Source organism: Strigops habroptila, chromosome 4, assembly GCF_004027225.2.
Source record: "Strigops habroptila isolate Jane chromosome 4, bStrHab1.2.pri, whole genome shotgun sequence".
NCBI lineage: Eukaryota > Metazoa > Chordata > Aves > Psittaciformes > Psittacidae > Strigops > Strigops habroptila.
The window spans coordinates 69,999,518-70,026,164 of NC_046358.1; the positions used below are offsets into that span (position 1 = coordinate 69,999,518).

Consider the following 26,647-nt stretch of genomic DNA (forward strand, 5'->3'; position numbering starts at 1 on the left):
CCCTCATAGAGACACCGCCTATTGGCCCTGCGTCTCAGGGGGCGGAGCTTCCCTTTCCCGCCGCAGAGGATATTGGGGTTAGTAGGCTGGAGGGCTCCCGGCATTCCTTGCGCGGGAGGGGCGACGTCCGGTAGCGGAGCTCACCGGAGGTGCAGGTGAGGGGCGGCGTGGCCTGAGGCGGGCTGGGCTCGGGTGGCCATAGGGAGGGTTGGGTGCAGCCGCCTATAGGGCTGTTCCTAGGTGGTCGGTGGTCTGTTAGCTGAGGTCTACCGGCTCCGCGGTGGGGTAGGCCGGGGCACCCCAGCGGCGCGGACGCGCCGCTGGGTTGCCCCGGCCTACCCCACCGCGGAGGTTAAGACCGCGCCTCTACGAAGGCCTCGGCCGGGATAACGTGCCTGGAAACCATTTAGCTGTGAGACTTCCGGTAACAGCCTTGTAGTTACCGGTTGTGGCAGCTCCAGGCTCCCCTTTGGACACATCGTTGTGTGGGCTCTTGTGGAACCCCACTCGCAGCACTGTGTGCAGTTCTGGTGTCCTCAACATAAGAAGGACATGGAGCTGTTGGAACGAGTCCAGAGGAGGGCCACGAGGATGATCAGGGGCTGGAGCACCTCCCGTATAAAGACAGGCTGAGAAAGTTGGGGCTGTTCAGGCTGGAGGAGAGAAGCTGCGTGGAGACCTCATAGCAGCCTTCCAGTATCTGAAGGGGGCCTACATGAATGCTGGAGAGGGACTCTTCATCAGGGACTGTAGCGATAGGACAAGGGGGAATGGGTTTAAATGTAAACAGGGGTGATTCAGGTTAGGTATAAGGAAGAAGTTCTTCCCTGTGAGGGTGCTGAGGCGCTGGCACAGGTTGCCCAGAGAAGCTGTGGCTGCCCCATCCCTGGCAGTGTTCAAGGCCAGGTTGGACACAGGGGCTTGGAGCAACCTGCTCTAGTGGAAAGTGTCCCTGCCCGTGGCAGGGGGTTGGAACTGGATGATCTTAAGGTCCTTTCCTGCCCAAACCAGTCTGGGATTCTATGGATCCTGTCCAGCACCGAGCTCCGGGGGCTGTGGTGTCTGCTTTGTCTGTCATAGCCCTTGTCCTGGGAAATGTGCTCCCTAATGTAGTCGTTGAAGTGTTTTTGTGCTTTTTGTCTCCTTGGGAACGTACGTGCTTTAACATGCCTGAGAGTGCCAGGTTTGTAGTACAGATCATAGAACCATTAGGGTTGGAAGGGACCTCTGGAGATCATCCAGTCCAACCCCCTGCCAAGGCAGGGCCACCCAGAGCAGGTTACACACGAATGTGTACAGGTGGTTTGAATGTTTCCAGAGGGGGACACTCCACAACCCCCCTGGGCAGCCTGTTCCAGTGCTCTGCCACCCTCAACAGAAAGAAGTTCTTCCTCATGTGCAGGTGAAACTTGTTGTGTTTTAGTTTGTGGCCATTGCTCCTTGTCCTGTCGCTGGGCACCACTGGAAAGAGTATGGCACTATCCTCCTGGCACCTGCCTTTGAGATGTTGATATTGTGTTGATGTTGTATTAAGGAGGATGAAGAGCTTGGTGTCTTTTCAACAGCTTTGTGTAGGGGTTGTGGTTCCTCAGCTGGAGCTTGTGCTGCAGGAATACTTTCTGTCACACACACAGCTATTCTGTGAAACTGGATGCAATTCCTACAGCTGTAGTGTGTGTGCTCATTTCTGGTCAGTAGCAGACAACAGTAGTGCAAAGATGAGATATTCTGTCTCTGGGAGCACTTGTTGTGACTAAGCTGGTGGCAATTATTGGTATCTACACAAGGATGTAATAAGACTTCTTATTTCCTCCTGATAAGTTATTGCTGAATTTAGTGGAGATACAACTAAGTCAGGAGCAGAAGCGAAGCATGTTATCAGTCTGATGGCTCAGTTGGAAACTCCAGCAACTATTTTGGGTGTCTTCTGGGGCAGAAGGACCTATGTGGATGTTACCTGTCCTTGTGGCAGAGGAAGGGAGAATAAATTTAGCCAGTACAGCTTAATGGTGCCTGATGGGTGGTGATTAACAGCAGTGTTGGATTTGTCCTGTGCTGGGGACTAGTTGCCTCAGTTGCTTCTGAAATCACCTCCCATTTAGTTTAGTATGGTTCTTCTGCCACTCTTTTATTTACTGTCACATGTTCCACAGGCTTACCCTCCAAAAAGGTATTCTAAGGTGCTTTTTGCTGCAGTTTTCATACTAATGGTATATTTCTCTTTTTCTGGCTTTCTCATCTGCCCTGACAGCAAACTCAGTGTGGGACAGTGTGGTGTTTGCTGCCTGCTCTGAGAGTCAGCACTATAGAGTTCTGATCCTGATATATACATGTTGATGTAGTAAATATGATAACAACAGCCTCTTGGGGCTGAGGAAGGTCTCTAGCAGGTGTTAACTGCTCTGCCTCAAAGCAAAAGAACAGCCTGTCAGTGTTCAGGAGGCCTTTGTCTAGCTTACTCTTAGCAGCCAAATCTCTGCTGGTAATCCATCGCAGTACTACTACTCTTACTTTTACAAGGATTTTGGTGGTCTTTAACCAAAAATCTTCCATGCTACAACTTAAGTCTGTTATGTCCTGTCATATTCACCATGGCCACAAGGAACAGATTATTTCTGTCATCCTCTCTGCAGCAACCATTAATGTATTTGAAGGCTGTTATCACATGTCCCCTGCAGGCATCTTGTCTTTAGACCAGACAACCCTCATTTCATTTCACCCAGGCTTTTCATTTCTGCCCTTAGGACTCTGATCACTTTTCGTGTTCTCCTGTAGATCCTGCTCAGCTGTCCTCTGTATTGTCTCAGGTGCTTACACAGCTGACATCATGCTTCAGTTCAGGCTTGGGTGAAATCCCAGAGTGAAGAAAAAGACATCAGCAGTTAGAGCAGAGCACAGGTGATAGGGACAAGGCTGAGAGTCTTGGATATCCTGGAGTTAAGCATAATCTTTCTGTGTGTTGGTGTTGCTCTCTTGACTGTGGATCAACTTGCCAAAGTTGTGTTGGTAACTAGTACCTGCTGTGGGGCTGATTCCCACAGAGCCCAAACACCTGTGGGCTTCATATATCTGATTAACAGGAGATCTGCAGAGCGAAGAGTGAGCTTCACTTTCATCTGAATGTGCTTCTACAAACTGTTCTGGATTTAACTTCCTTTAACTAACTGTCGGCTTGCCTTTTTGCCTGCCAGGAGCAGCTTTAATCTGTTGTAGTGAGAAACACTCCTACTTCCCCCCTTATGATCCACTGAAATCCACTTACATCTGTGTTTTGATTGTGAGGTGTTCAGGTCTTTCATTTGGGTTCTGCCCTGCATATTCTTGCCTGAGGCTCTGGGTTGCCAGTGTAATACAAATTGCTGCTATTAGGTAAAAATAAGTGCTTTTGCAGATGTGTTAAGAAAGGAACCGTTACCAGCACATGCTGATTAGGTAGAATGGATGGTGCTTTTGTAGTTGTAACAAACTGAAGGAGTGGGGGGAAAAAAGCAAGGTGTGGGAGAAAAGATCCAGGTGGGGAGTAAAGAGGTAAGAATTAAAGGCATTTTTCTTATCTTATGAGAAAAGAGGCTGGTGCTTGCAAAAGAGACTCCCAAGTGCTTAGAAAATATAAGTACTGTTTTGAAATGTTACAGCTGGGGCAATCTAAAGAGCAACTGCTACTGAAAAATGCGTTCCTGCTCTCTTTTATTCTTCACCAATGCCAAGTTTGGCATTTGCATGACCCCAGAATGAATCGGGAATTAAACTGGCAAGAAATTTATCAGGAAAAAGAAAGAATGCTTTCTGTTGGCTTAGCTGCCCAGCATAATGCCATGGGACCAGGCAAACACCAGAAATGCTGTGTGGTGGGTGATGAGACCACAGGGAGGGGAAAATGCTTCCCATTGGGTTGACTTGAATGTAGTCTGAAGCTGTGGCTGAAGCCATCCTGTAATATACGACAGATGGAGAAAGACCAGGCTGAAGACCTCACATGATAGATGCAGCTCTGTCCAACAGCACTTTATGAAGAGCCAAACAAGAACACTCTCCTGTGAGTGGTTAAAATGATTAATATGCAATTGCTCCCTAAGGCTAGGGATGGGAAATAAACCTTTCAGACAGCCATGGAACTCCACTAGCTTCGTAATTAAGTTACTGCCTGGGGGCAGTGGACATGATTGGGTAATGAATGGGCAGGTGACTGCTGCTCAAAGTGTTCCAGCAATTGCCAAGATCCACAGAGATGGAACTGGGCTGCTTCTGAAGTGCTGAAACAAGAACTGGTACCAACAATCTACTTAGCACCTGAGGACATCACGAAGTGTGCACCCTATTCAGGTGATATTAACTACTTCTGAGAGCAGTGGACAGTTGTCATTATTAATGACCGTGTCTTAATTTAAGCAGGGTCATTCTGTAATAGAAGACAGATGGAGAAAGACCAGGAATGTCTGACACATGAATTCATAATTTTCTCTCTCAATTACAAAACCAAGAATTCCATCCTTCTGTGTAACACTAAGTATGCCATCAGTACTTAAATAGGTGTATGGTCAGTTTTCTCTTGGCTTTTTTTTTTTTTTTTTTTTATTTCTGAGGGTGTCCAAAGCTGCCTTAGGCACATTTTGATTATAAAGGGAAGAAATAAAGCCAGTGTTTCTGAAGGCTTACAATGAGATTTGAAAGATGAATTTTTACCATTATTGGCTTTTATTTTTCCAGTGTATTTAAATCCCGGAGTCTGCTGCAGCAAGAAAGAACTGCCAGCAAAAACTTCTCAGCAAGTCTTGCAGCTTCAGGTTGCGGAGGAGATCGAAGTAGAGGTAGGAATTTGAAACAATGCCCTACCTCTGAGATGACCTCACCTTCCAAGGCCATGGCACCTCAGAGATGCAGCACTAATGGGCAGTGCCATGTTCTGTAGAAAATGGAGATCAGCAGCTCAAAGTTCTGCTTTGCTTTGGTTACTCAGGGCAAGATGTCAGAGCTGAGTGATGAAGCCAGTGAGTCGGAGCTGCTGAGCCGCAGTCTTTCCATGTGGCACGGGGTTGGCCAGATGATCTGTTGGGAAGAGCTGGATGTCCCCCTCGACTTACACACAGCCTCCTCTGTTGGCCAGTGTGAAGTGGTGCAGGAGTGTATTAAGCGGTAAGGAGGGGCTGGGGGGGCACAGGTCTGTGGTTACTTGCTGCCGGTTATGGTTTTTCACTGGCTGCATGCAGGTGGGTCTAACATCGCAACAGGGGCATATCAGTGGAGCTCCCAAAGAGTTGTTGGGCACAAAGTTTTAAGGAGCAAATCTGCTGATAAATATTATCCCTTTAGTGATTTGGTGGAAGTTGTGCTACAGCTGATAGGGCTGATTTTTTTCCAGCCTTCTTTCAATACAATGATGGTAGCAAAAGGCTGCAGAAGCCTACTCTGATCTACAGCTCCAGGACAGTGGTTCAGCTGATTTTTTTTTTTTTTTTTTTTTTTTTTCCCTGTTATTTAGTGGAGATCTGGATCTAAATAAGAGGAATTGTGGTGGCTGGACTCCACTGATGTATGCTTCCTATATTGGCCATGACAACATTGTGCACCTGCTGCTGGAAGCGGGTGTGAATGTGAACATCCCAACACCAGAAGGGCAGACACCGCTTATGCTTGCCTCCAGCTGTGGAAATGAAAGTGTTGCTTACTTTCTTCTACAGGTGTGTATCCTATAATAGATAGCTAAAGGCACAATAAACAGTTTAAATGCACAGGGTAGGATTCTCCACCAGTTGCAACCAAAATGTGCAATTTGTGTTCTGTTGCAAGTTCAGCTTCCTGACAGGGATTTAAACTCTCTTGATGCTCAAGCACAGAGGGGCAGTGGCTAAAAGACCCAGCAGAGGAGGCGCAGTAAAGAACATTCTCTGTTCTCTTGAAGCAAGGTGCAGAGCTGGAGATGAAGGATATCCATGGCTGGACTGCTTTATTTCACTGCACCAGCGCTGGACATCAGCAGATGGTCAAGTTCTTACTGGACAATGGGGCAAACGCCAACTGCAAGTAAGGAAGAATCTGTCATTTCGTTTCTCAACAGATGTCAGGTATGACAGCAGCAGTTGGCATATGAACACACTCTGGCACGGGCAAGGAGAAGACACCTATTTTTGTCTTTCCTGCTATACTTCAGGAAGCATGGCATACAAGGACAGGTGACCTGCAAACAAACAGTGAAGTCTGCCCACGTTGTCACTTTATTTAACTAAGATAAAGAGAAATTAGATTTACCACTTCTTTAATTATGGGCTAAACTGAAAGCAAGCAGGTGCAGTGCCTTCTGAACTCAAGTGCACTTTACAAGTCTTTCTATTGAATTTTCTGTGTACTTGGAGCTCAGTTTGTTTTTCTGAAGCATGCAGTGCATTCCCATGCCTTGGGAGCTGCCGGTACATTAATGCATATTGGATTGCCTGAGGTCAGCAGGAGGCTCTTGCTTTGTTAGCTCTTGCAAAACTGATTTTGCCACTGAAAGGCAGATCTGCAACTGGAAGAGTAATCTGTTGCTCTGCAGCTGATGGATAGAGTAACATGCAGTGAATCTCCCCTGGGAGTTTTACTGAGATAGACCAGAGTGCAGATGAGCAGGCAATACAAGGTAGAGTTTGTGATCAGCTGAGGGCAGAGGCTGGAGATGTGCTATTAGGGTATGGCAAAGACTGCAGTATATTTCAGCTTTGATTGTCCTAGTTCATGTGTGCATGTTCTCTCTCTAGGGAACCAGTGTATGGATATACACCTCTGATGGAAGCAGCTGCTTCTGGCCATGAGATAATTGTGCAGTACCTTCTCAATCATGTAAGTCTCCAGACTGTTCTTTGTAAAGGTGAAAGTCTGTGATTCCAGCCCTCAGAGAAAGAACCAGAATTTTTACACCAGGCTTCTTGGTGTTATGTTTGATCCTTGATGACAGTCATCTCTGAAGTCCCAGACTTCCTGGACTGTTCTCAAAGTATTTGCTTTCTGAAGACTAATATTCTGATCTTACGCTGGCCTTGTGTGAGTAGAAGTGAGGTCTAACTGTCCCGATTCAACTGAATAACAACTGATTGGCAAAACAGCTGAAGTGGCATTCTTCTCATGGTGTTTATGAGGCTTGCATGCTCAGGCTAGTGGGAATCTTCTGCCTCAAAAAGCAGAAGCTTATGAGCATGTGTGTCTCATTGTTAAACAACTTGGTTTTGGTTTTCCTTGAAGTGATCCAGCTTACTTCCAGAAGGAGGCAGCAAGGCAAAACATTTTTCAGATAAAACAATCTAGTTCCCTGCAGCAATGCACAAGAGCCATAAACCTGGGCTACTGGTAACTGGAAAGGCAGCAAGGTATTAGTGAAATGTGAACTGTCTGTCAAAGATGAGCCTGTATTTCCAATGGAGGAACTAAGACAATCCTTTAGCTTCTTGCTTCTTTTATATATAGCGCCCTCTATGCATTAAACATGTATTTTTTTGTACAGGGAGTGAAGGCAGATGTCAGAGATAACACTGGAGCCACAGCACGGACACTGGCCATGAAGTATGGACATACAAAGATTGTCGGGCTGATAGATTTGCATGCAGCCCCAGTGCCCAAGGTCTTCTGCAGGGGTCCAGGTAACAGAGAGGTGCTTTAGCTTGCTCATTGTAAGATAGACCCTGAAAAGATATGTTTGATATTTTGAAAGCATGCTGCTGTATGTAGCAATAGCTGGTCTGTCCTGGAAATTCCAGCATTTCTGGGGAAGGAAGAGGCATGGATCCAACAAATATTTTTGTCTGCTAGCCCTTTCCTGTTTTACACTTCTGTTTTACCCTTCCTCTTAAAATTTCCTTTATTTCCACTGTATTTATAGGATCAGTAGCAAATAAACAAGGTAAGTTATTACTGTGCTGCTAACAATTTGTGTTTGAACTACAGGAAAATATGAAGAGCTGAGTTCCTCAGATGAATCATGCTCTGCTCCGCAGAGACAGAGACCTGTTCGTCGGACCAAAGGTCCCAGCATCCATGATGGGCCCCAGGCTTTAGCTAAGATAACAGCAGTAGGAATTGGGGGAAAGAAGCAATCTCACTATGGTAAGGACAGTTAGAAGCTGAAGTGAGAGTCCTTTGAGGTCTGAAATGCATTGCAGCTACTTCTGTGCCAACAATTTTCTCTCTTTATTTGGGATTCATGTGTGGTTTGTACAGAAACAAAGATAGCAAACACCATCTTAAAGGCTATCCAATCTGTGGCTTCAAAAGAAAACCCCTTGAACCCTTTTATGTCAGGGCTGGTTATTGATGAGTGGAACACTTCTATGGAACAAACACTGCTCTTACCTCAATTACTGTTTCCCTGACTCTTGAGAACAGTTCGGCTTCCCCTTTTGAGGTAGGGTTGAAAGTTTGAGAACCCTTCTGAAGCTGATGACAGAGGAAGTGGTCACACAGGGCAAGAGATCATTGATGCTGAAAGTGAACTTGCTGCTCCTTGGTCTGTCAGTTTTGTCTTCCCTGATGCTTGAAGTGTTACTAAAAATGAGATTACAAACTCTTTGCAATAGGTCAAGAGAAGTATGATCCCGGTTCAGACATCAGTCCCTGGATGCAGTGGTATGAGTTTTCTTGTGCATGTGTCATAGCTGTAGGTATTTCTCAGACTAATTACCTAGTCGTCTAGAATAACTAAGAATGTGGACTTACAAGCATGTTCAAAATTCAGTTCATTCTCTTAATACAGGTACAGCCGCTGCCCACGGGAGAATATGTATTGAAATGATACTGTCAGCCTCTTAAATGAGTGGGATGCTACTAGTGTTCTAATGCAGATGCAGGGGGGTTGGTTTCACCCAGCGTGCTTGGCTGGGGATGTGGGGTACCTGGCAGCTTGCTCTTTTAAGCAGATGTTTTCCCCTTTGACAATTTGGTGTGAAGAGGAGAGGAAATGCTGAAAGCTGCTGCTTAAGGTGCATCTCTCCTACGAGGCTGTTTCCTCTGACTTTTTTTTTCAATGCAACCATCTAAATCCAGTACAGCAGATGTGTGTCTGTGGAAGGGAGGCTGGAGGCATATGCATTTCTCAGTTTTTCTCTGTGCTTTTTAGAATAAAACCTGCCAGTTGAGAAGACAGTATCTTCTTTTGATTAATTTCAAAACCTTGAGTGGTTGTTTTTCCTGCAGGAGCATCCCTGATAACTTGCATCCTAATCTTTGTTCTTCCTTCCTCTTGCACACAGAGCAGGTCCCTCCTCAGGGCTACGTCACCTTCAACAATGATGGCAGCTGTGAAGCAGAGAATATCCGAAACAGGGATGTTACCTCTCCAATTAATGAGCAGGATGTGGAGAGCAGCAGCAGCAGGGGTAAGTCACTGCCTGGAAATAGTCTGGCTTGCAGATGGATGTGAGACCAACCCCTTGGCTTGCATGTTCCATTCCCACTAAGATATTGAGGACTGGAGTATCTTTCCTGAGGAAAGGTTGAGACAGCTGCGATGGTTTAGCTTACAGAAGAGAGACCTCAGTGGGAATCTCATCAGTCTGTACAAATAGTCTGAAGACAGGATTTAAAGGAGATGGAGCAAGGCTGTTTTCAGTGGTGTTCCCTGGCAGAACAAGAGGCAGTAGGCACAAACCAAAAGACGAGCCTCCATCTGAAGATAAGGAAATGTTTGTTTTTACTGTGAGGGTTACTGCATGTTGGAGCAGGGTGTCAGAGAGGTGGTGGGGTCTCCCATCTTTGGAGGTGCTTCTGACACGGTCCTGAGCAGCCTGCTATAGGTGGCCCTGCTTGAGCAGGGGTTTGGACCTCCAGAGGTGCTTTCCAATCTTGCCATTCTCTGAAGCATCACAAAGGAAGGATATGGACAGTTCCTGAATTAGAGGATAATGTGGATGTGTAGTGGCTCTAGGCTCAAGGAAAGGCCTTTCCTGAGCTTTACCAATGGGAGCACAGGCTGGGTAGTAATAACTCACTTTTCCCCCGTTGTGGTTTAACCCATCGGACAGCTAAACCCCACACAGCTGTTCACTCACTTCCCTCTGGTGGGATGGGGGAGAGAACTGGGGAAAAAAGGTAAAACTTGTGGGTTGAAATAAAGACAGTTCAGTAGGACAGAAAAGGAAGGAAAAAGGTAATAATGGTAAAAGAATACACAAAAAAGGTGATGCGCAGGGCAGTTGTTCACCACCTGCTGATGGATGCTGAGCAGGCTGCCACCCACCAGCCAGCTCCCCCCAGTTTTAGTGTTCAGCACAACACCATCGGCACGGGATGTCCCTTGGGCAATTGGGATCAGCTATCCTGGCTGTGTCCCTTCCCAGCTCCTTGTGCTCCCCCAGCCCCCTCGCTGGTGGGGCAGCATGAGAAGCTGGGAAGTCCTTTACTTAGTGTAAGCCCTGCTCAGCAGCAATTAAACCATCAGTGTGTTATCAACATTCTCATCCTAAATCCAAAACACAGCACTGTACCAGCTACTAGGCAGAAAAATAACTCTGTCCCAGCTGAAATCAGGATACCACCCCATAGTCAAGAGCCTCACAAACACACACACTCAGCCACCTTGTTCTCTGTGGTACTAAACAGGCTTGGAGACTGGGATCAGACATGGGATATTTCTGTCTCGGATTTGTCTTGTGTCATGAGTATTGGCTACAAAGCCTTGTTTGGGGCTGCTTCTTCCTTTACACCTCCACCAGGTTTTGCTGGTAATTGTGTAGCAAAGCCAGCATTGAGCATAAGGGAGTTGAACGTGAAATTTAAATTATTTTTTTTTCCCTGTTCCTTTCCAGAGGATAATGTTTTCCTCACCAACAACTTAGCAACCATCAGGAGCAGCAGCAGCAGCAGTGAATGCCTGACCAAAGCCCTGGGAGTCAGCAGTGAAGGCTCCTTGGAAAGCAATGAGGTGGGGTTTTCAGTTTTCCTGTCTCTGCCTTCAGCCTGGCCAGAGCTGTCACCCTTCCACAGTCTGCTATGATTCTACCTCCACAGGAGGCTGTAGTACCAGGCTGGGTGAGGAAGAGTGGTATTACAGGGATGAGAGAATCAGCTTCTGTATTTGAAGATTATGGCTTGGCTTGTTTGATCTCTACCTCTAGTAGTCAACTCTTGGAGTACATTCACTCTAGAGTAGGTTGTTGATGGCTAGCAGTAATTAAGTCCTCTCCAGCTTCTGAAGAGAACTTAACGCTTTGCAGACTCCTGGCTAGGTGGTGGTCAGGAAAGAAAGTGACTACAGCTGCGTCAGTCCTTGAGTTTGGTGAGACAGTAAGTAGTATAGTAAGATTTAGAGAAGTGCAGCAGTGCTGTGTTGGCATTTCTGAAGTACAGAAGAAAAGGGAAGAAGTTGGAGATTACTCTGTGGTTCAAGTCACAGCTCACATCGTTCGAGACAATAGCTCTGGTGCTGATGTACAAAAGGGTGATACAGCTGAACATCAGCAGAAGTCTCCTGTATCTTGAGGAGCTTCTCACATGTAGAATCTTAGTGCATTGTATTGGTTCAGGGAGGACTCAGCGTTGCTCTCTGTTTTGGCTTGCTCTGGCATGTTGCTTCCTAAGGTGGGATTGCAAGAGCCTGATAACATTCTGTGGTGCCAAGCTGCCATCTTGGGGGTGACTTGACTCAGCCCTTCCTAATGAGGGCTTTGTTAGTCTTTGCTTGTGTTTGTGAATGACTGGATTTAGAGCTTGGGACCTGAAGGAGTCTGCATTTGTTAGCTGTAGTGATCCTGGCATCTTTGCATGATCATCCTCGACCTTTACATTTTGTGGTTTTTTTCTTTCTTTTTCAGGACTCTGACCATGCAAACAGTCCCCCTAGTCGGAAACAAGCCAAGAGCTTTAAGACCAAGAACCGCTACAGCAACAGTGATAGCCAGTGGACCCACTGTCCAGGGAAAGCCAGGGGCTCTAGTCAGCACCTACTCCTTCCTGAGCCCCCTGCCTATACAGGGCCCCAGGTAACTGCACACAGAGAGCTGTCTGAAATAAAGCAGTGTCACTGTATCAAGCACAGGAGGTTTTTCCAGGGTTGCATAAGCTGCTTTCTTGGCTTTCTCAGATGAAAGAGAAGTTGTCACTGAAACACCTTTGACTCCAAACCTCTGCCCAAACTTAAATGCTTGTTAAACAGCAATTTCTTGTGCAAGAACTATTTGCTTAGGTGTTGCTGTTGCTTGGTGGGGTATTTCAGACCCTTCATGCTTGTGGGTGTGCTGCCAAACATAGCTGGCATGTGGTCTAAGGTGGATGTTGATGTCTGTCTTCTCTGCATTTGTTACAAGAGGCAATGGCCGCAGCAAGCAGGTCAGTTCTGTTGTGTTGTGTGACCGTGGAGAAGGGCAGTTAACCAGGGGAAGTCATGGTTGCTGCTAGAAAGTCAGCAATATGAGGAAGCAGATGTTTGTGATTAATAGGAATGGTAATGCTTTTGTTGATGAGGGTGTAACTCAGTTTGTTTGGACGTGCTCCAGGACCTGGCAACATTCCTTGAGCAGATTGGGTGCCTGAAGTATCTGCAAGTGTTTGAGGAGCAAGATGTTGACCTCCGGATCTTCCTGACCCTCACAGAGAGTGACCTGAAGGAAATAGGCATCACGTGAGTGTCTGTAATGTAATTCTTATCTTTCCCCTTACAAACCATGCACACAACCTGGTCAGGAAGGCTTAGCTAGTGAGTGATTTTTCTGTTCTGGCTGTCTCCCTTGCAACTTTGATACCCCTTAGTTCTTGGCTGTAACAGGGTCCTGGTTTTGGGGGGATCCAGGAGACTGCAGAGGTCTTCATGGCATCCATGGGTCTGGGAACTGATGGCTCAGTGTCTGGTCCCTGATAGTTTGCCATTCTGCCCCCAGTCTGTTTGGCCCAAAGAGGAAGATGACTTCTGCCATTGCACGGTGGCACAGCAATGCTCGGCCACCCAGTGATGCCCTGGAGCTGGCCTACGCGGACCGCCTGGAGGCAGAGATGCAGGAACTGGCCATTCAGCTGCACAAGGTAAGAAGTCTGCTATGAGCTGCTCAGTGCTTACCACGCTGCAGTAAGTGATTGGGGGCATATCTTTCTGTTGTGCCTCTAATGGCCTGGGGGAAAGGAAGAGGCATAACTTTCAGTGGCCACACTTGGTGTCAAGTAGATCAGGTAACACCATAAGTGTTTATCCACTCATTCCCTGGGTTCTATGCTTGTGAAGCCTTTATGTCTCTGTTTCCCATCCACCTGAGAACTAAAAGGGCAGGTGGGAGGAATTGAATACCTACTCTTCTTCTGTAGTCTCATTTTTATGGTGAAGTTGTGCAGCTATTAATGAATAGACTTCTGTTGATTTGGGAAATTAGGCCTACTGAGTATCTTTGCTAATGGAGAGGAAGAGGAAATTATAACCATGAGGCTGGTCTTGGTGTGAGGGGGAAACTGTGTTCAGTGTACAAGCCTTATCCAGCTTCCTTGAAGGGCTGAGAGAGTTGGGTGGTGGTTCATCCTGGAGAAGAGAAGACTCCAGGGAGACCTTATTGCGACCTTTCAGTACTTAAAAGAGGCATGTAAGAAAGATGGGGAGAGACTTTTTAGCAGGGCCTGTTGTGACAGGATGAGGAGTGAAGGTTTTAAACTAAAAGAGGGAGATTCAGGCTGGATGTGAGGAAGAAATTCTTTAAATGAGGGTGGTAGAATCCTGGCACAGGTTGCCCAGAGAGGTGGTGGATGCCCCATCCCTGGAGACATTCAAGGCCAGGCTGGATGTGGTTCTGGGCAACCTAATCTAGTTGAAGATGTCCCTGCTCATTGCAGGGGGGGTGGAGTGGATGAGGTTTGAAGCTCCCTTCCAACCCAAACTATTCTGTGATTCTATTCCTTTCCCACTGGGTTGGGCACACTTGCAGGACCCCTCTGGCTGCCTAAGCAGGGGACTCCAGGGCTGTGTCAGAGCAGGCACATCCCAGAGCGATGTACAGTACTCCCAGCCTAACCCTGCTCTGCTCTGCTGCAGAGGTGTGAAGAGGTGGAGGTGATGAAGGGCCAGGTGTGCCAGGAGCAGAAGCTGCGTGCAGTGGCTGAGAGCTGTTTGATGGAGCGGGATGAGACCTGGAGTGCCCTCCAGTGCCAGCTCAGAGAGGCTCAGGCCATCACCAAGGATGCTGGAGTCCTGCTGGATCAGATCAAGTAAGTTATTCCCAGGAAGTGGCACTGAGGCTACTGGGAAATGGGATTTAGGCTGTCATGGTGGCAGTCTTGCAGGTGATGCCCAGGGTAAGGCAGGAGAGCTTACCAGGTGTCTGAGCCCATTTTGGATCCTGCCTGACTTGCTCTAGTGGAAAGCTGCAGGCACATGGGCAGATGTGAAGCCTTAATCAGGTGCATGAGCTATAAATGGCCTGACTTTCCAGGGATGCTGGCTGCTCCTGTTTCAACTAAACAAACCAAAAGCCCAAGTGCTTTGTTTGTGCTTAAATGAGAGGACTTGCAATGCCTTACCCTGGCTAATGAAGAACACTTTTTTTGCCACTCTAACAGCTAGCAGAAGAACCTGTCCTGCTCAGTCACACCACTGCATTTGAGTTCTGTCTTCTCTCACCTCCTACTATACCTTTTGTTGCCTTTGTGGTGCTTTTCTCCCTGTCCCAGTTGGACTTCTGTCATGGCCCTGCTCTGTCCATTGATAGAACAGATGTGTCCTTGAAGGTGCCATTAATGCTACAGCTAGTAGACCTTAGCCCAACAGGGAATGGGGTCTGCTCACTACCAAACCAGGGTGAACTGGGATTGGCTTCCAGAAGGACAGCAGCACAATATTCCAGGCTGTAAGGGGCAGAGCACTTGACTTTTCCCCCCAGCTGAGGAGCTGAGGCTGCCCGGTAGAAGGGCCCTGCCATGCTCTGGGGATACACTGTTTGAATTAAATGGTATGATTATGATAGGCAGAGAACTTTGTGTGCTTCTCTTGCTTTAACCTGATGCCTGTCCTGAGGTAGCTTCATTTGCCCATTAGAAAACTTGGATGAGGCTTGATTCTCATATAAACGAGGTGCAGCCCCTGGCCTGGGCTTTCTCCTGCTCACCCCGCCCCTTCCTTCTCTTCTCCCCCCGCAGCTCCTCTGTGGACAGGGGCAGAGATTGCTGTGGAGATGGGGCGCAGTGGAGAGCGCCCTGAGCTTTGTCTGGGGCACGTCTTCCTCTTCCTGGGAAGGAACAAGGAGCAGTTTGTAACCCAGGGCGTTAGATGTGGTCTCTCGGCACCCCAAGCAGGTACTTGCAGGATGTAGGAGTGCACAGAGGCATGTTGTTCCAGGAAGTGTCCTTGTGCACTTGTGATGGGCTTTGTCTTGTTTGGCAGATGCTGTCAAGCAGAGCTGTCCTCCCGGCTAACCCAGGAGCAGGCAGTGGGCACGGTGCTGGACACAGAGGGGCAGCTGGGGACCGGTGAGAGCAGGCGGCCTGGTGAGCGCCCGGGTGAGGAAGACCTTATCAACTATAGCACTGGGTGCAGGGGGAGGGCGGGCAGCAGGAGACCCCAGAGCAAGCCACGTGCTAGAAGGATGAAGTTAGAAGTGATTTTGGAAACAGCTGAGCAGCCAACCCCTTAAATTGAATGTAAAAATTCTTGCTCGGTGAAAACATTTAAAGCACTCGGGGTATTTGGACTTTAACTGCAGCAGAGTTTCTCAGCAACTTTTGATTCAAGTGGGAAGTTTGGGGCTCTGGCGGGTGTTCATGGCTAAAAGTGCAAAGCTGTAGCACAGGCACCCAGTGGCAGCCCTGCTCCAGGGGCCTGTGGCTTCACCTTCCTGCGTGGCAGCATGTGGGTGCTTTGGGTGTATCACCACACTATGCACTAGAGCAAAGTCTGAATCTGGAGCCTTGGCTGGTTCCCTGACCTGGTCTGGGGTCTGTGCTGCACATGGCTGGGCCCACCAGCTCCTCGTCATGAGGAGTTAGCAAATGATCCTGCTGCCCATGACGTGCTTCTAGAGATGTGCTTTTGGCTGCTTGTGTTTTAAAAATGAGTTGAGTAGAGATTCTCTTGATTTCTGTCCACTACAATTAATCTCTTTGAGAGTCTCTTGATATATGATCCAGACAGTATAAAAAATTCTGAAGTGGTAGGAACTCCCCTCAGTTTGTCACAGGCAGTTCCAGCTCTCCTCCCCTGTGACTCGGAACCCCTGACTGGAACTACTTTGGGTGTGGATGTTTCACAGCAGCACCAAACCCTTGTCTCTGCTCTGTCACAGCATGCAGATTGATTAATGTGTGTTTCTTCCTTCTTCCAGTGCTGCAAGGATGGCCACCTTCCCTGAAGTCTCTGAGCTTGCCTGAGCTGTCAGCTGTCCTAGAGGAGTGTGTGGGAGAAATGGGTAAGGTCATGTAGGACTCTGGGCACATGAAGTTTTTCATGATTTGGCAGTGGTAGTTTGGGGGGACCTAACAATCTCCTCTCATTCAGGGAAGTCTCCAGGCTCTAAAGTTGGTGCTGGCATTTTTCTTGCACTTTATCTCACTGCAGATCTTGAGCTCTGCCTCATCCTCTGCCAAGAAAGAGGGGATATGTGCCCCCTGCATCTCTCCTGCTCAGTGGTCAGAGCTGCGTGTGAAGTGTTTCCCAAAGCCTGTGCCGTCTTCTCCTGATGACAGGAACTTGTCCTAGCAACAGGCAGTCGGAGAGTAAAGACACTCCTGGTTTTGAGACACTGGAAGCTGCAAGGGAGAAGGGAGCCTGAAGGCAGGATAACAGTGGCTGAATGCAGACTGCAGCCTGCTCTTTACTGCTTGCTGGCGTACTGCTAACACTGATATTTTTTTTTTTTTCCTTTTGTTTTGTCCTCAGGAAAAGCTCTGCAGTCTGTGACTCAAAACCTCCAAAGGCTCCAAGCCCCAGGGCAGAGCGGGCAGAGCTGGCTCAATCCGTAACAAAGCAGAAGGTGAGTGGGAGCTAATGACAGCCAGAGGGCTGTGGCATTGAGGGGAGACATCATTCCTCACGGCAAGTAACAGCCATCTGCTGCTTGCGCCCAGTGCTCGCTCAAAGCCTGCACGCCGAGGCTGTGCTCTAACTGGTCCTCATGTGCCCTCTGGTTGGTTTTCCCTTTGGAAAAGCCATACTCCCCTTGTCTCTGTCCCACTGAAATGGTGTCTGTCCTCTTTTTGTGGCTGTAGGAATACTGACGTCGGGTGACTGTTCCACCCGGAAGCTGAGTGTGCCTGGGAGAGTGAGCGTGAGGGCCATGCTGGCAGCACTGCGGCTCTGCTGGGAGGGCCGGAGCAGCTGGTGGATGTGTGGAAGAAGGTCTCAGCCACCAGAGAACATGCCTGAGAGGAGGAGGGACAACAGGAAACAGCAACCCAGCAGTTCTTTGGGCCTGACTGTTGTCTACATTCCCAGGATCATGGTTGCTCATACCAAAAGGTTAAGAGGAGAAGCACTGAGCCCAGAAGTTTTATCTGCCTTAAGCTTCCTGCAGCCCTTATCATTCAGGGCTGTGTGGTGGTAGAAAACTGACAGTTACGCACAGCAAGCTAATTAACTATCCTTTTCCTTAACTATCCCATCCTCCCCAGGGCCTCTGACACTTGCTGTGCCTCCTTCTATGCCATGTGGATTGGCATAGATAATGCATCACGGCACAGACCCAGAAAGTGTATCTAAGGCAAGAAGGAAGGCAGGCTTGTTGAGGATGGGTGAAGTGAATAGCTTGCAAAGCTCATACAGCCCTAGTCTGTAGCTGGAATATCTGCTCCACTGCCATCTCAGCTGTGTGCTTCAAAACCTCTCTATCCAGCCAGCCCACTCTGCTTCAGTTCAGATTCTGGCCCTCCTTGGGTTGATGATGGAGTCTTGGGCGACATGGTTTAGTGCAAGGTGTCCCTGCCCATGGCAGGGGGGTTGGAACTAGATGACCTTAAGGTCCTTTCCAACCCTAACTATTCTATGATACTATGTTATTTAGTCCCGAAGAACTCATTTCTGTGGTGAGTGCTTTATGACAGAGATTCTGCCTGTCTGGTTCATCAGTGCCAAGATCCCAACACTGACAGTGATTACAAGGCAGATGTTCCCCTGGAAGGACATGAGAGAGAACAAAGTTTGAGTCTCCTGTGCCTCTGGCAAGCAGCAGAGTGCCAGGGCGGGTAGGATGCGAGCTGGAGGATAGATCTATCCCACATGGGAGATGCACAAAAGAAATCATCCCAGATGTAGCTGTGGTACAAAGCTTTGGTCCTCAGCCACTGCCTGCCTTTGATTTCCAGGCTTTAGTGTTTGGAAATAGCTTTGCCAAGGCATTCTTGTTCTGTTCTGGGTAATCTCCAAGGACAGGCAAATTTCACCCTGAGGTGGAGCCAGTTCTTCTAAGGCAGCATCTTTGAAAGCTGCTCAGAGTATTGGGGCTGTGCTAGGAAAATTATTTTGAGCTTTATCCTCTCTTACCTTTTCCGTGGTGGAGAGTGCCAAGGCACTTTGCACTGCCCTCTCCCTGAGCCTTGGTGCTGTCTCTGGCTGCACTAGCACAGGGCTCAGTGCTGTGTCCCTTAGAAGCCCAGATTTGAATTTCAGGTAAGATGTCTGTGGGGAAAGGGGAAAAGTTTTCATGGAAGCGAAAGAAATCTCAACCCAACCCCCATAAACCCAAGTGAGTGGGCCTGGGAGCATCTGGAGAGTAAGGGCAGCCCTGGCTCAGCAATGCCTTCAGAGCTGGGTGGGAAAGAGGGTGGCTGGAAGGAGACACTGCACAGACTTGGTGCTGGCTTTACTTGGTCATAGGGTGGAAAAGGGGGTTTTGGGTGGGTTAAGGGAGTACATCCAATGGATGTTTGGGGGCCTGGGAAAAGGAGTGGGTGAGATGCAGCTCTGTATATGTGAAGGAAAAAGAGAGCCCCACAAGAAGGTGCTGCAGGAGCTCAGCTGTAAAGGCTTAAAGGGGTGTTTGAGTAGCCTAAGGGGATTTTATAGACCAGTGTCTCCCTGAGGAGGGAATCCCTTCAGTGAGGCACTTGACATAGCATGCAGAGCTGAAAGGGGGGCTGTGCAGGCAGTGGGGGCCTGGTGCTGTCCCAGTGAAATAGTGTTTGCTGACCTGGATAAAATAATAAAAACTGAAAACCTCCTTCTGGTGTGTGGGTTTCTCTGGAGGGAGCTGAGGTGGTATGATTCGTGAATAGCCTCCCTCATTTCTTTCAGGACAATTGGGAATACATACAGTGCTTTCCAGCTTCCTTTCCCATGTGGTTGTGTGCTGAGGGCTGGCGGGGCTGCCTTATCCAAGGCTTCCCAGCCCTGTCTGGCTCCTGCTGGATGGGATGTGGGAATTCATATGGTCAGGCAGGGCCAGGGCTGTAGAGGAAGAGCATGCATGGGTGATAACAGTGGGTGCTCCCCTGAGGGCTCAGCTCGTCCCTTCCTGGCTGGGATCGCTGCTTTTGCCTTGCAGCGGTCCCAGTTGCATGACAAAAGTTTAAGCTTTGTCGAGTGGTCTGCTGGTGTTTTCCCCTCACCTTGGGCCCAGCTCTGATTTGAGACTTCTGAGCTGTTCTTGACTGTTCTACACCTTCATCCAACTTCTTGGTCACTAGAACCATGTACTGAAGAGGACACCATTCAGCAGCTATCACAGAGAGCTTTGGTTAGGGTAACATTACCATCTCTTTCTGGTCAAAACTAAAGCTCTTGGTGTATTTCAGCATAAAAGTGTTTCTTAGAGGTGGTGTGTCCTACAGAGTCGCAGCAGTGGGCTGGTGTGCAGCCAGAGCTTTCCCTTTTGTGCCAAGATTCAAAGTCCTCTGTGTTGAGAACTGTTTCTTCTCAGCTCCATCTTGCACAGCGTTTCAGGGAGTACCTGGAAGCACAGGGCAGGGGGGGAGGCTGGTTGTGTCGAGCCAGGCTCTCTGGGGACCTGTTTAATGCCCTGTACCTGAGAGGGTGCGTGCTGAAGCACAAATCTGTGCCCTTGCATATATGGCTGCATTTGCTTCTGTTCCCCTCCCTCAGAGCTGACAGAAGCAACATGCTCTGCTTGCTGAAAAATAAACATTTATTTACATCTGAGAAGAGATTTAATGTGTTAAATGGGCTCATAGGGGTTACATGGAGCCAGGAAAACCCCTGCATGCCTCTCTAGCCTCAGGCTCAGCTGAGCCTGGCACAGACTCTTTCCTTTCTGGGCTCAAGGCCACCTTCCTTGAAATGCTGCATCTGCAAAAGGCTCTGTCCCAGCCTGAGAGCAGAGGGGACTGGAGATATCGAGCCCCCTATATCCATGTAGTGAAGAGCAAGAGCTGCTTCCTCCCTCTCAGAGCAGCCTTTTCCCAAGGTAAAGCATCATGCAGCATAACCACAGACTTAGCAGCATGCCTGTGCTGTTACTGAAGGTAAGAGCAAGGGGGTTGGGGGATGGCATCTGAGCTGCTCTCTGCTCCCATGGGAGCAGAGCTTCAGTGCCAGGAAAGGAGCTGTAAGCCAGATACATGCAGCACTGCTCGATGCTTCGCTTGCAAAGGCAGAGGTGTAGGTGCTCCTGGGCGCCCTGGGCTCAGCAAGCGGTGGCAGTTGTGGCTTTGGCACCCTACTGGGAAGCAAACATCCCAAATGCCAGCTGTTGCACATCTGGAATCAGACACACCAGCCTTTTGCCAGCAAAACAGTCCGTGAGCCAAATGTGGCTCCTGCCTCGGGCTTCGCAGCTCTCCCTGCTGCAGAGTTGGTGCTGGGCTGGGTCCTTCACACTCCTGTGTGATGTTCCCCTGCCACTGAGGGAGCAGCAGCGCTGCCCTTCACATGCAGGGTGAGTGCAGTCCAAGTGCTCGGGCACTGCAGGAAGCTACATGAGTGCTGCTGCTGTGGCTCTGTTTGCTGTGAGGGATCTTGGGGGATCTGCTGCAGGAGGAGCTCAGAGGAAGAACCCCCGAGGTGCAGATCTGTGCTGCTGGAGAGCTGATGCCATGATCTGTACCAGCGGTGAGCAGCGTGAGAAGGTGTAGCAGCAGCACCTCCCTACAGAGAACTGTGCACGATGGCTCTGGGGTGGATGTCTGGGAGCTCTCGGCGTGCTGGTGAGATGGTCCTTAGGGCAAGGAGAGCAAGAAGGTGATGCCCTGGATGGGAGCAGTGCTGGCACAGCCCAGAGTGCAGCAGGAGGTGTTGGTTCACCAGGCAAGGGGTGAAGATCTGTGTCAGCAGTGCCGGGCTGAGCAGCATCTCCCATTCCCTTCTGCTTGTCCTCTGCTGATGGACAGGCTCCTCTCCAGCAGCCACAACCGCCTCCTAGAGGTGCCCAGGTTGGTGTGGATGGGAAGGGGGTTTCATGAACACATCTGGTGCATGCCAGTAGAGGTAGCTGATGGTAGAAAGGAGCAGCGTCCCCCATGCAGCTCAGCAAGTGAGGTGAGGCTCTTCTGAGTGGGCAGCAGTGCCTGGTAAGAGCCAAAGGCACCTGCCTCCCCTTGGACAGCAGCGGGGGCACATCCCCACAGCAGCTCCGGTGCTTTCAAGTGTGGCACAGTGGGAGTGCTGGTCCCAGCATGGACATCCCAGGAGTGCTGCCCTCTAGCTGGGTCCCTGCACCCACCCCAGCCCCTCTCCCTGGCTCTGCGGGGCCAGTTGCCACATCACTGGGCGCAGCAGAGCTCTGGGTGGTCGAGCTTCCAGAGCTGCCACTTTTTCTTCATCTCTGACTTCACCTGCCACAGACAGGAGAGAGTGGGGGCTTTGCCCTGGCTGTGCCCTCCTGCAGCACGAGCAGCAAGGGCTGGGGTGGCAAAGCCTCTGGTTGAGGCAGGGCTGAGCTGTGCTCTGGGCAGGAGCTGCAGTGAATACGTACCTCCTTGTTGGCAAAACAGTAGAGCACAGCCACGAGGAAGCCCTGCAGGGAGGGTAGGGGAGGAGAGTGAGCCTCATTGGGGCTGAGATGGGTCTAGTCTCCCCAGGCTGCTTGTGGGCACTTTTGGGGCTGAGGTTCCCCTGCCACCACAGCCTCAGAGAGCATGAGAGGCATCATCATGCATTCAGTGACAGGGCTGGAGGTCCCCATCCCTGAAGTTGGAGCACTGTGGGGTGGGGATAACGTACTGGAAGAGGGACCCACCAATTCCTGCTCCATGGTGTACCTAGGGCAGAGCAAAGGCTCTCACCTCACCTGGAAGGAGTTGAGGAAGAGGGTGAAGAACACCTTGATGTAGCGCAAGATGCCTGTGGTTTGCTCGTCGGTGGCGAAGATGAAGACAACCTCATGGATCCCGAAGAGGGGGATGAGGGTGAGCGTGGCTTTGGCCAGCCTGAAAGAGAATGAGGGGATGCCTCCAGCAGTGAGTACTGAAGTGCTGGGGCACAAATCCAGTAAAGGACAAGCTCTTTGGTGATCTCGGGGTGGTTGTTTCATGATATGCAGAATGGAGGTGCAGGGTAGGGGTGGATGGAGAGGTGGAGATGATGTAGACGCAGGGCAGGAGGACCCTTGACCTTCCCAGCTCACCGCAACTTGTAGTCTGCATAGCCCTTCTGGTTGGCCCGGAGCTTGGCCAGGATCACCTTGAGGATCCGCATGAAGATCAGCAGGTTTATCTGTGGGAGGAGACAGTGCAGGGGCCCACACAGCCCAGCACTTTGCACTGCCCAGCACCCTGCACAGCCCAGCAGCCCACACAGCCCGGCACCCTGCACAGTCTGGCACCCTGCAGAGCGGGGCACTCTGCCCCTCACAGTGCACCCTGACAACGATACACACCCGTGGGTGCTGGGGGAGATGACACCCTCCCATACTGCCAAGGCTGCTGCAGCTCAGTGGCACTGGGTCCCCAGAGCTTCCTCCCCTCCCACCGTCCCAAAATCCTGGCTGGGAAGCAGCGGGGGACACCCCCAGCCCCATTCTGTGGGGCTCAGCACAGCCACCCCTGCATGGACCCCAGAATTCTCATGTTAGCAAGCTGGTGCAAAAAACAACCCATGTGTGTTTAGCACGATGCCTCGGAGAGCTGCTGCTCTCAGGAAAGGGGCTGTGATGCCCCTACCAGGGAGGCAAGCAGGATAGGGATGCGAATGATCCACCAGTAAGCCATGTTCTCGTTCAGCGCCCAGCACCTGTGCAGGGACACAGGGAGAGCAGCACCATCACACTGTGCATGGGGGCAGGATGAGGCCAACAGCATGCCCAGCATGGTGGGTCTGGGACCCACAGCAGCCTCCATCCCACTGCCCATCTTGGGCTGAGCACCCCGACAGGACCCCCCATCCCTCCCCACTCACTCCGCGTTCTCCTTCAGGTACTTGGCGGCCACCCAGGGCACCACGAACACCACAGGGGTCCCTGCAAGTCACACAGCAAACCCTGTAAAACCAAGCACCTGCCTGAGCTCAGAGACCGGCCCCGGGGCGGGGGGCACCGTGGGGACACCCAGGGTCAGCAGAGCCCCCTTCCTGCAGCCTCCCAGAGCCACAGCCCCCACTGACCCCGGATCCTGTCCCCAGCCCCACCGCATGCTTGGGTGGCTCCTACCCCAGCCCAGGTAGAGGTAGAGCCTGTAGTAATTCTTCTCAGAAAAGACGGCCCCTATGAGCAGCTTGTAGAGGTAGACGGCTTCCACCAGGAACCAGTAGTGGTTGGCCAGGATGCAGTACTGCATGAGCACCTGCGCAGCCCGGCAGCCCAGCGCTGCCTGTGAGGGGAGACCCACCATGGACCACCCTGAGAGCTCATCTACGGGACACAGGCACCTCAAGAGCTCACTCAAAGGGTGCTCAGTGCTGCACAACCACCCCACGAGCTCACTCACCAGATTCCTGTGGCTGCATGAGCACCAGTGCATGCTGCACCCCCCTCCCTGGGGCAATCCCAGCCCAGCACCACGCAGGGACCCCCATGGGGCAGCACTCACCTCGTGGCTCAGCAGAGCCTCCCAGTCAGCCACCCGCACCAGCTCCATGCCCCAGCGCCTCTCCAGCAGCGCGTCCTTCACCACCACCGAGGTCGCCCGCAGCCCGAAGGAGGCGAAGAGGTTGGCATGGATGTAGTTTCTGGTGCAGCGGAGCTTCCTGTGACAGTGAGAGTGTGGGGGGCACCCCTCAGCTTGTCCACCACTGGCTGGGGAGGACAAGGGGCAGGACCGTGTCCTCTGGCTCTCCTACCTGAAGACAGTGAGGACGAGCAGGGCAGAGACAAGGGTGAGGAGTGACAGCGAGTACCCCACGGTGTAGAGCACCTTGAAGCTCACCATCAGCCGGCGGGCACCCTCCTGCAGGCCAGCACCATGCTAGTGAGCCAGGGCCAGCAGCAACATACTGCGTGGCCAGGGCAGGGCACCCACCTCCTCCACGGTGGCCTCTGTCTCCTCCTCGCACTGCGAGTAGTCGCGCCAGGGCTGGCTGCCGTTCACCGTTACCCACTGCCCGTCAGCGCCACACCTACGGCTCACCAGCCCGTGCTTCACTGTGGACACCAACACCGCATTCCCCTCGTGCTCCCCCAAACCCCGCTCCTGGCACAGTGGGTCGGGCTCTGCTCAGCCAAAAAGACCCTCTTCCAGGACAGATGTGGCTCTGTTCCATGCCCCACACAACCCCTCACACCCAGCTCTGCTGTGGGCCTCTCTTCCCCCAGCAGTGGACAGGAGGGAGAACTGCAAGAGCATCTTCCCACCTCCCAGCATGGCTCAGCCCTGGCTTCCAGCTCCAGGCTGGCAGAAGGTCATAGAATCATAGCATCAACTTGGTTGGAAAAGACCTTTAAGATCATCAGGTCCAATCATTCCCCAGCACTGTCACGGCCACCACTTCCAGGGATGGTGACTCCACCACTGTCCTGGGTAGCCTGTTCCAATGCCTGAGCACCCTTTGGGGAAGGAATTGTTCCTAATATCCAGTCTAAACCTCCCCTGGTGCAGCTAGAGGCCATTTTCTCTTGTCCTATCACTTGTGCCTTGGGAGAAGAGACTGACCCCCACCTCACTACAGCCTCCCTTCAGATAGTGGTAGACAGTCATCATCACCTTTCTCAAACCAGGGCAGGTAAAAGGGGCAGGAGATGTTGACGGTGATGCCGGGGGTCCCGTCGGGCCAGCAGGCATACATGTCGAATGTCCGGTTGCAGAAGAGCCCTTCCAACAGCAGCGAGGGGGGAAAAGTCAATGGTCAAACACTGGTGGCACAGCCACATCCAGCCCTGCCACCCCAGCCCACTGCCAGCACCTCTGAGGGGGCACCACCCACACCAGCCTCAGACCCCCAGGGCACCCCAGCCTGGGCTGCCAGTCTGAGATGCAGAGACACCCGTTAGTCCCCCAGCTCATCCCTCCATTGGTGACCAGAGTAGAGGATGCTGGAGGAGGGATAAAACCTGGCCCCAGCCCTGCTGCCACCCAGCTCCATGTACCCCCACGTGTGACCTGAGCCATGGCACAGTGGGTACCTGCTGGGTAGGGCTCGCTCGCCATCCTTCTAAGGCACTCATCACGGTACCGCATCCACTCCTCAAACGTCTTCTCCAGCACCTTGGCCCCACCTTGCTGCAAGCCCAGAGCCGTGTCAGAGCCTCTGGTGGCTCCCGAGGAGGCTGCCGACATCCCCGCAGTGATTCCTGCCTCGAGATGCGCAGGAACACACAGCCAAGCCAGGCCTGAGCCCATTCACAATGGGTCAAAACCCAGCAGTGCCAACCCCGCTGTCCCATGGGCCAGCCCCAGCTTGCCCCTTACCGGCATGGAGAACAGGCACAGCCAGGCAAGACGGAAGAGGCTCTGCTGGTACCCAGACCCGAGCATGTCCACCATGGCTGCCCCACTGGCTGGTGCTCCCAGTGCTGGGGCACGTCTTGGACTGGGCTGGGGACCTGGATCCTGGGTAAGAGGCGGACAATTGAGGGTGTGCAGAGGAGGAGATTTGCTCCCTGAGGCAGCAGAGAACCGGGGTGTGAGTGCCAGCTGCAGGCACGACACTGCCACAGCCCCGGTCGCTTCCCTGCTGGAGCCAAAGCCTTGGGGAGCACCAGGCAGAGGAGCTGGAGCACAACGGAATCCCACCTCTTGGCCGAGCTTCCACACCATCGCTGCCAGCCCCGGGCCAGTGAGGGGCCAGGGGGAGCAGAAGCCATCCCGGTGAGCGATGTGACAGCCCCTGTGCCACCACCGCTCACCCCTGCACCCACGGGTGCCCTGTTGCCACGAAGCCCAGGGGAAGGCAAGGAGACCTCTCCGTGCTCCCCCCACGCCGCTGCCTGCCCGCCAGGATGGGACCCACCAAATCACCCCCCGGCCCCACTGCTGCTCGCACAGAACACCCCACAGCCCCAGCGGGCGCTCCGGGAGGAGAAGCAGCCCGGGTCCCTCCGCGGCTCCCTGGCCAGCAAGGATCTCCACGGGCTGTGCCCACCTGTGCTCCGCGTAGCCCGGATGTTCCCCGGTCCCGCTCGGTGCCCGCGGGGGTCCCGCTCCGCCCGGGCTGCGCTTACCCTGCGCGGCGGCGGCTCCTCAGCCCCGCTATTACCGGCAGCTCCGGTGTAACCTGCAGCCCCGGTGATACTGGTAGCCCCGATGTTACCGGCAGCCCCGGTGTAACCTGCAGCCCCGGTGATACTGGTAGCCCCGGTGTTACCGGCAGTCCCGGTGCCACCGGCAGCCCCGGTGTGAGCTACCGGTAGCGCCGGCTCCACTACCTGAGTGCGGCGGCGAGCGAGCGGCGTCTGCACCGCGACCG

The 26,647-nt window shown here is 51.6% G+C and overlaps 2 protein-coding genes across 12 annotated transcripts; one reads left to right on the forward strand and one right to left on the reverse strand.

The window, feature by feature from the left end:
* The first annotated feature begins 103 nt into the window (after positions 1–103).
* ANKS3 (ankyrin repeat and sterile alpha motif domain containing 3) lies at positions 104–19,079 on the forward strand. 5 transcript variants are annotated; one of them, XR_003990945.1, is made up of 19 exons: positions 104–155; positions 4,708–4,808; positions 4,958–5,133; positions 5,480–5,678; positions 5,900–6,021; positions 6,732–6,813; positions 7,472–7,607; positions 7,912–8,070; positions 9,213–9,338; positions 10,767–10,882; positions 11,772–11,939; positions 12,453–12,577; positions 12,834–12,975; positions 13,967–14,139; positions 15,067–15,222; positions 15,311–15,426; positions 16,248–16,331; positions 16,802–16,895; positions 17,131–19,079. XR_003990945.1 is itself a non-coding variant. In XM_030482876.1 (18 exons), exons 3-17 carry the CDS (start codon positions 4,964–4,966, stop codon positions 16,882–16,884), a joined length of 2,001 nt encoding a protein of 666 aa, XP_030338736.1. In that variant the 5' UTR covers positions 104–155; positions 4,708–4,808; positions 4,958–4,963; the 3' UTR covers positions 16,885–16,895; positions 17,131–19,079. The 5 variants fall into 5 exon arrangements, 4 of the variants coding, with proteins under 4 accessions (XP_030338736.1, XP_030338738.1, XP_030338737.1 ...); XM_030482876.1 differs by lacking the exon at positions 15,067–15,222; XM_030482878.1 differs by lacking the exon at positions 15,067–15,222 and having other exon boundaries at positions 15,311–15,414.
* On the reverse strand, positions 17,940–26,647 carry LOC115606625 (glucagon receptor-like). Of its 7 annotated transcripts, none has more exons than XM_030482882.1 (14): positions 26,403–26,647; positions 25,651–25,791; positions 25,365–25,461; positions 24,946–25,053; positions 24,265–24,386; positions 24,086–24,192; positions 23,836–23,992; positions 23,457–23,616; positions 23,207–23,267; positions 22,972–23,041; positions 22,437–22,525; positions 22,101–22,239; positions 21,786–21,827; positions 17,940–21,645 (listed from the first exon to the last, which is right to left on the reverse strand). In XM_030482882.1, exons 2-14 carry the CDS (start codon positions 25,723–25,725, stop codon positions 21,574–21,576), a joined length of 1,299 nt encoding a protein of 432 aa, XP_030338742.1. In that variant the 5' UTR covers positions 25,726–25,791; positions 26,403–26,647; the 3' UTR covers positions 17,940–21,573. The 7 variants fall into 7 exon arrangements, 5 of the variants coding, with proteins under 5 accessions (XP_030338742.1, XP_030338741.1, XP_030338740.1 ...); XM_030482881.1 differs by having other exon boundaries at positions 26,324–26,647; XM_030482880.1 differs by having other exon boundaries at positions 25,651–26,647.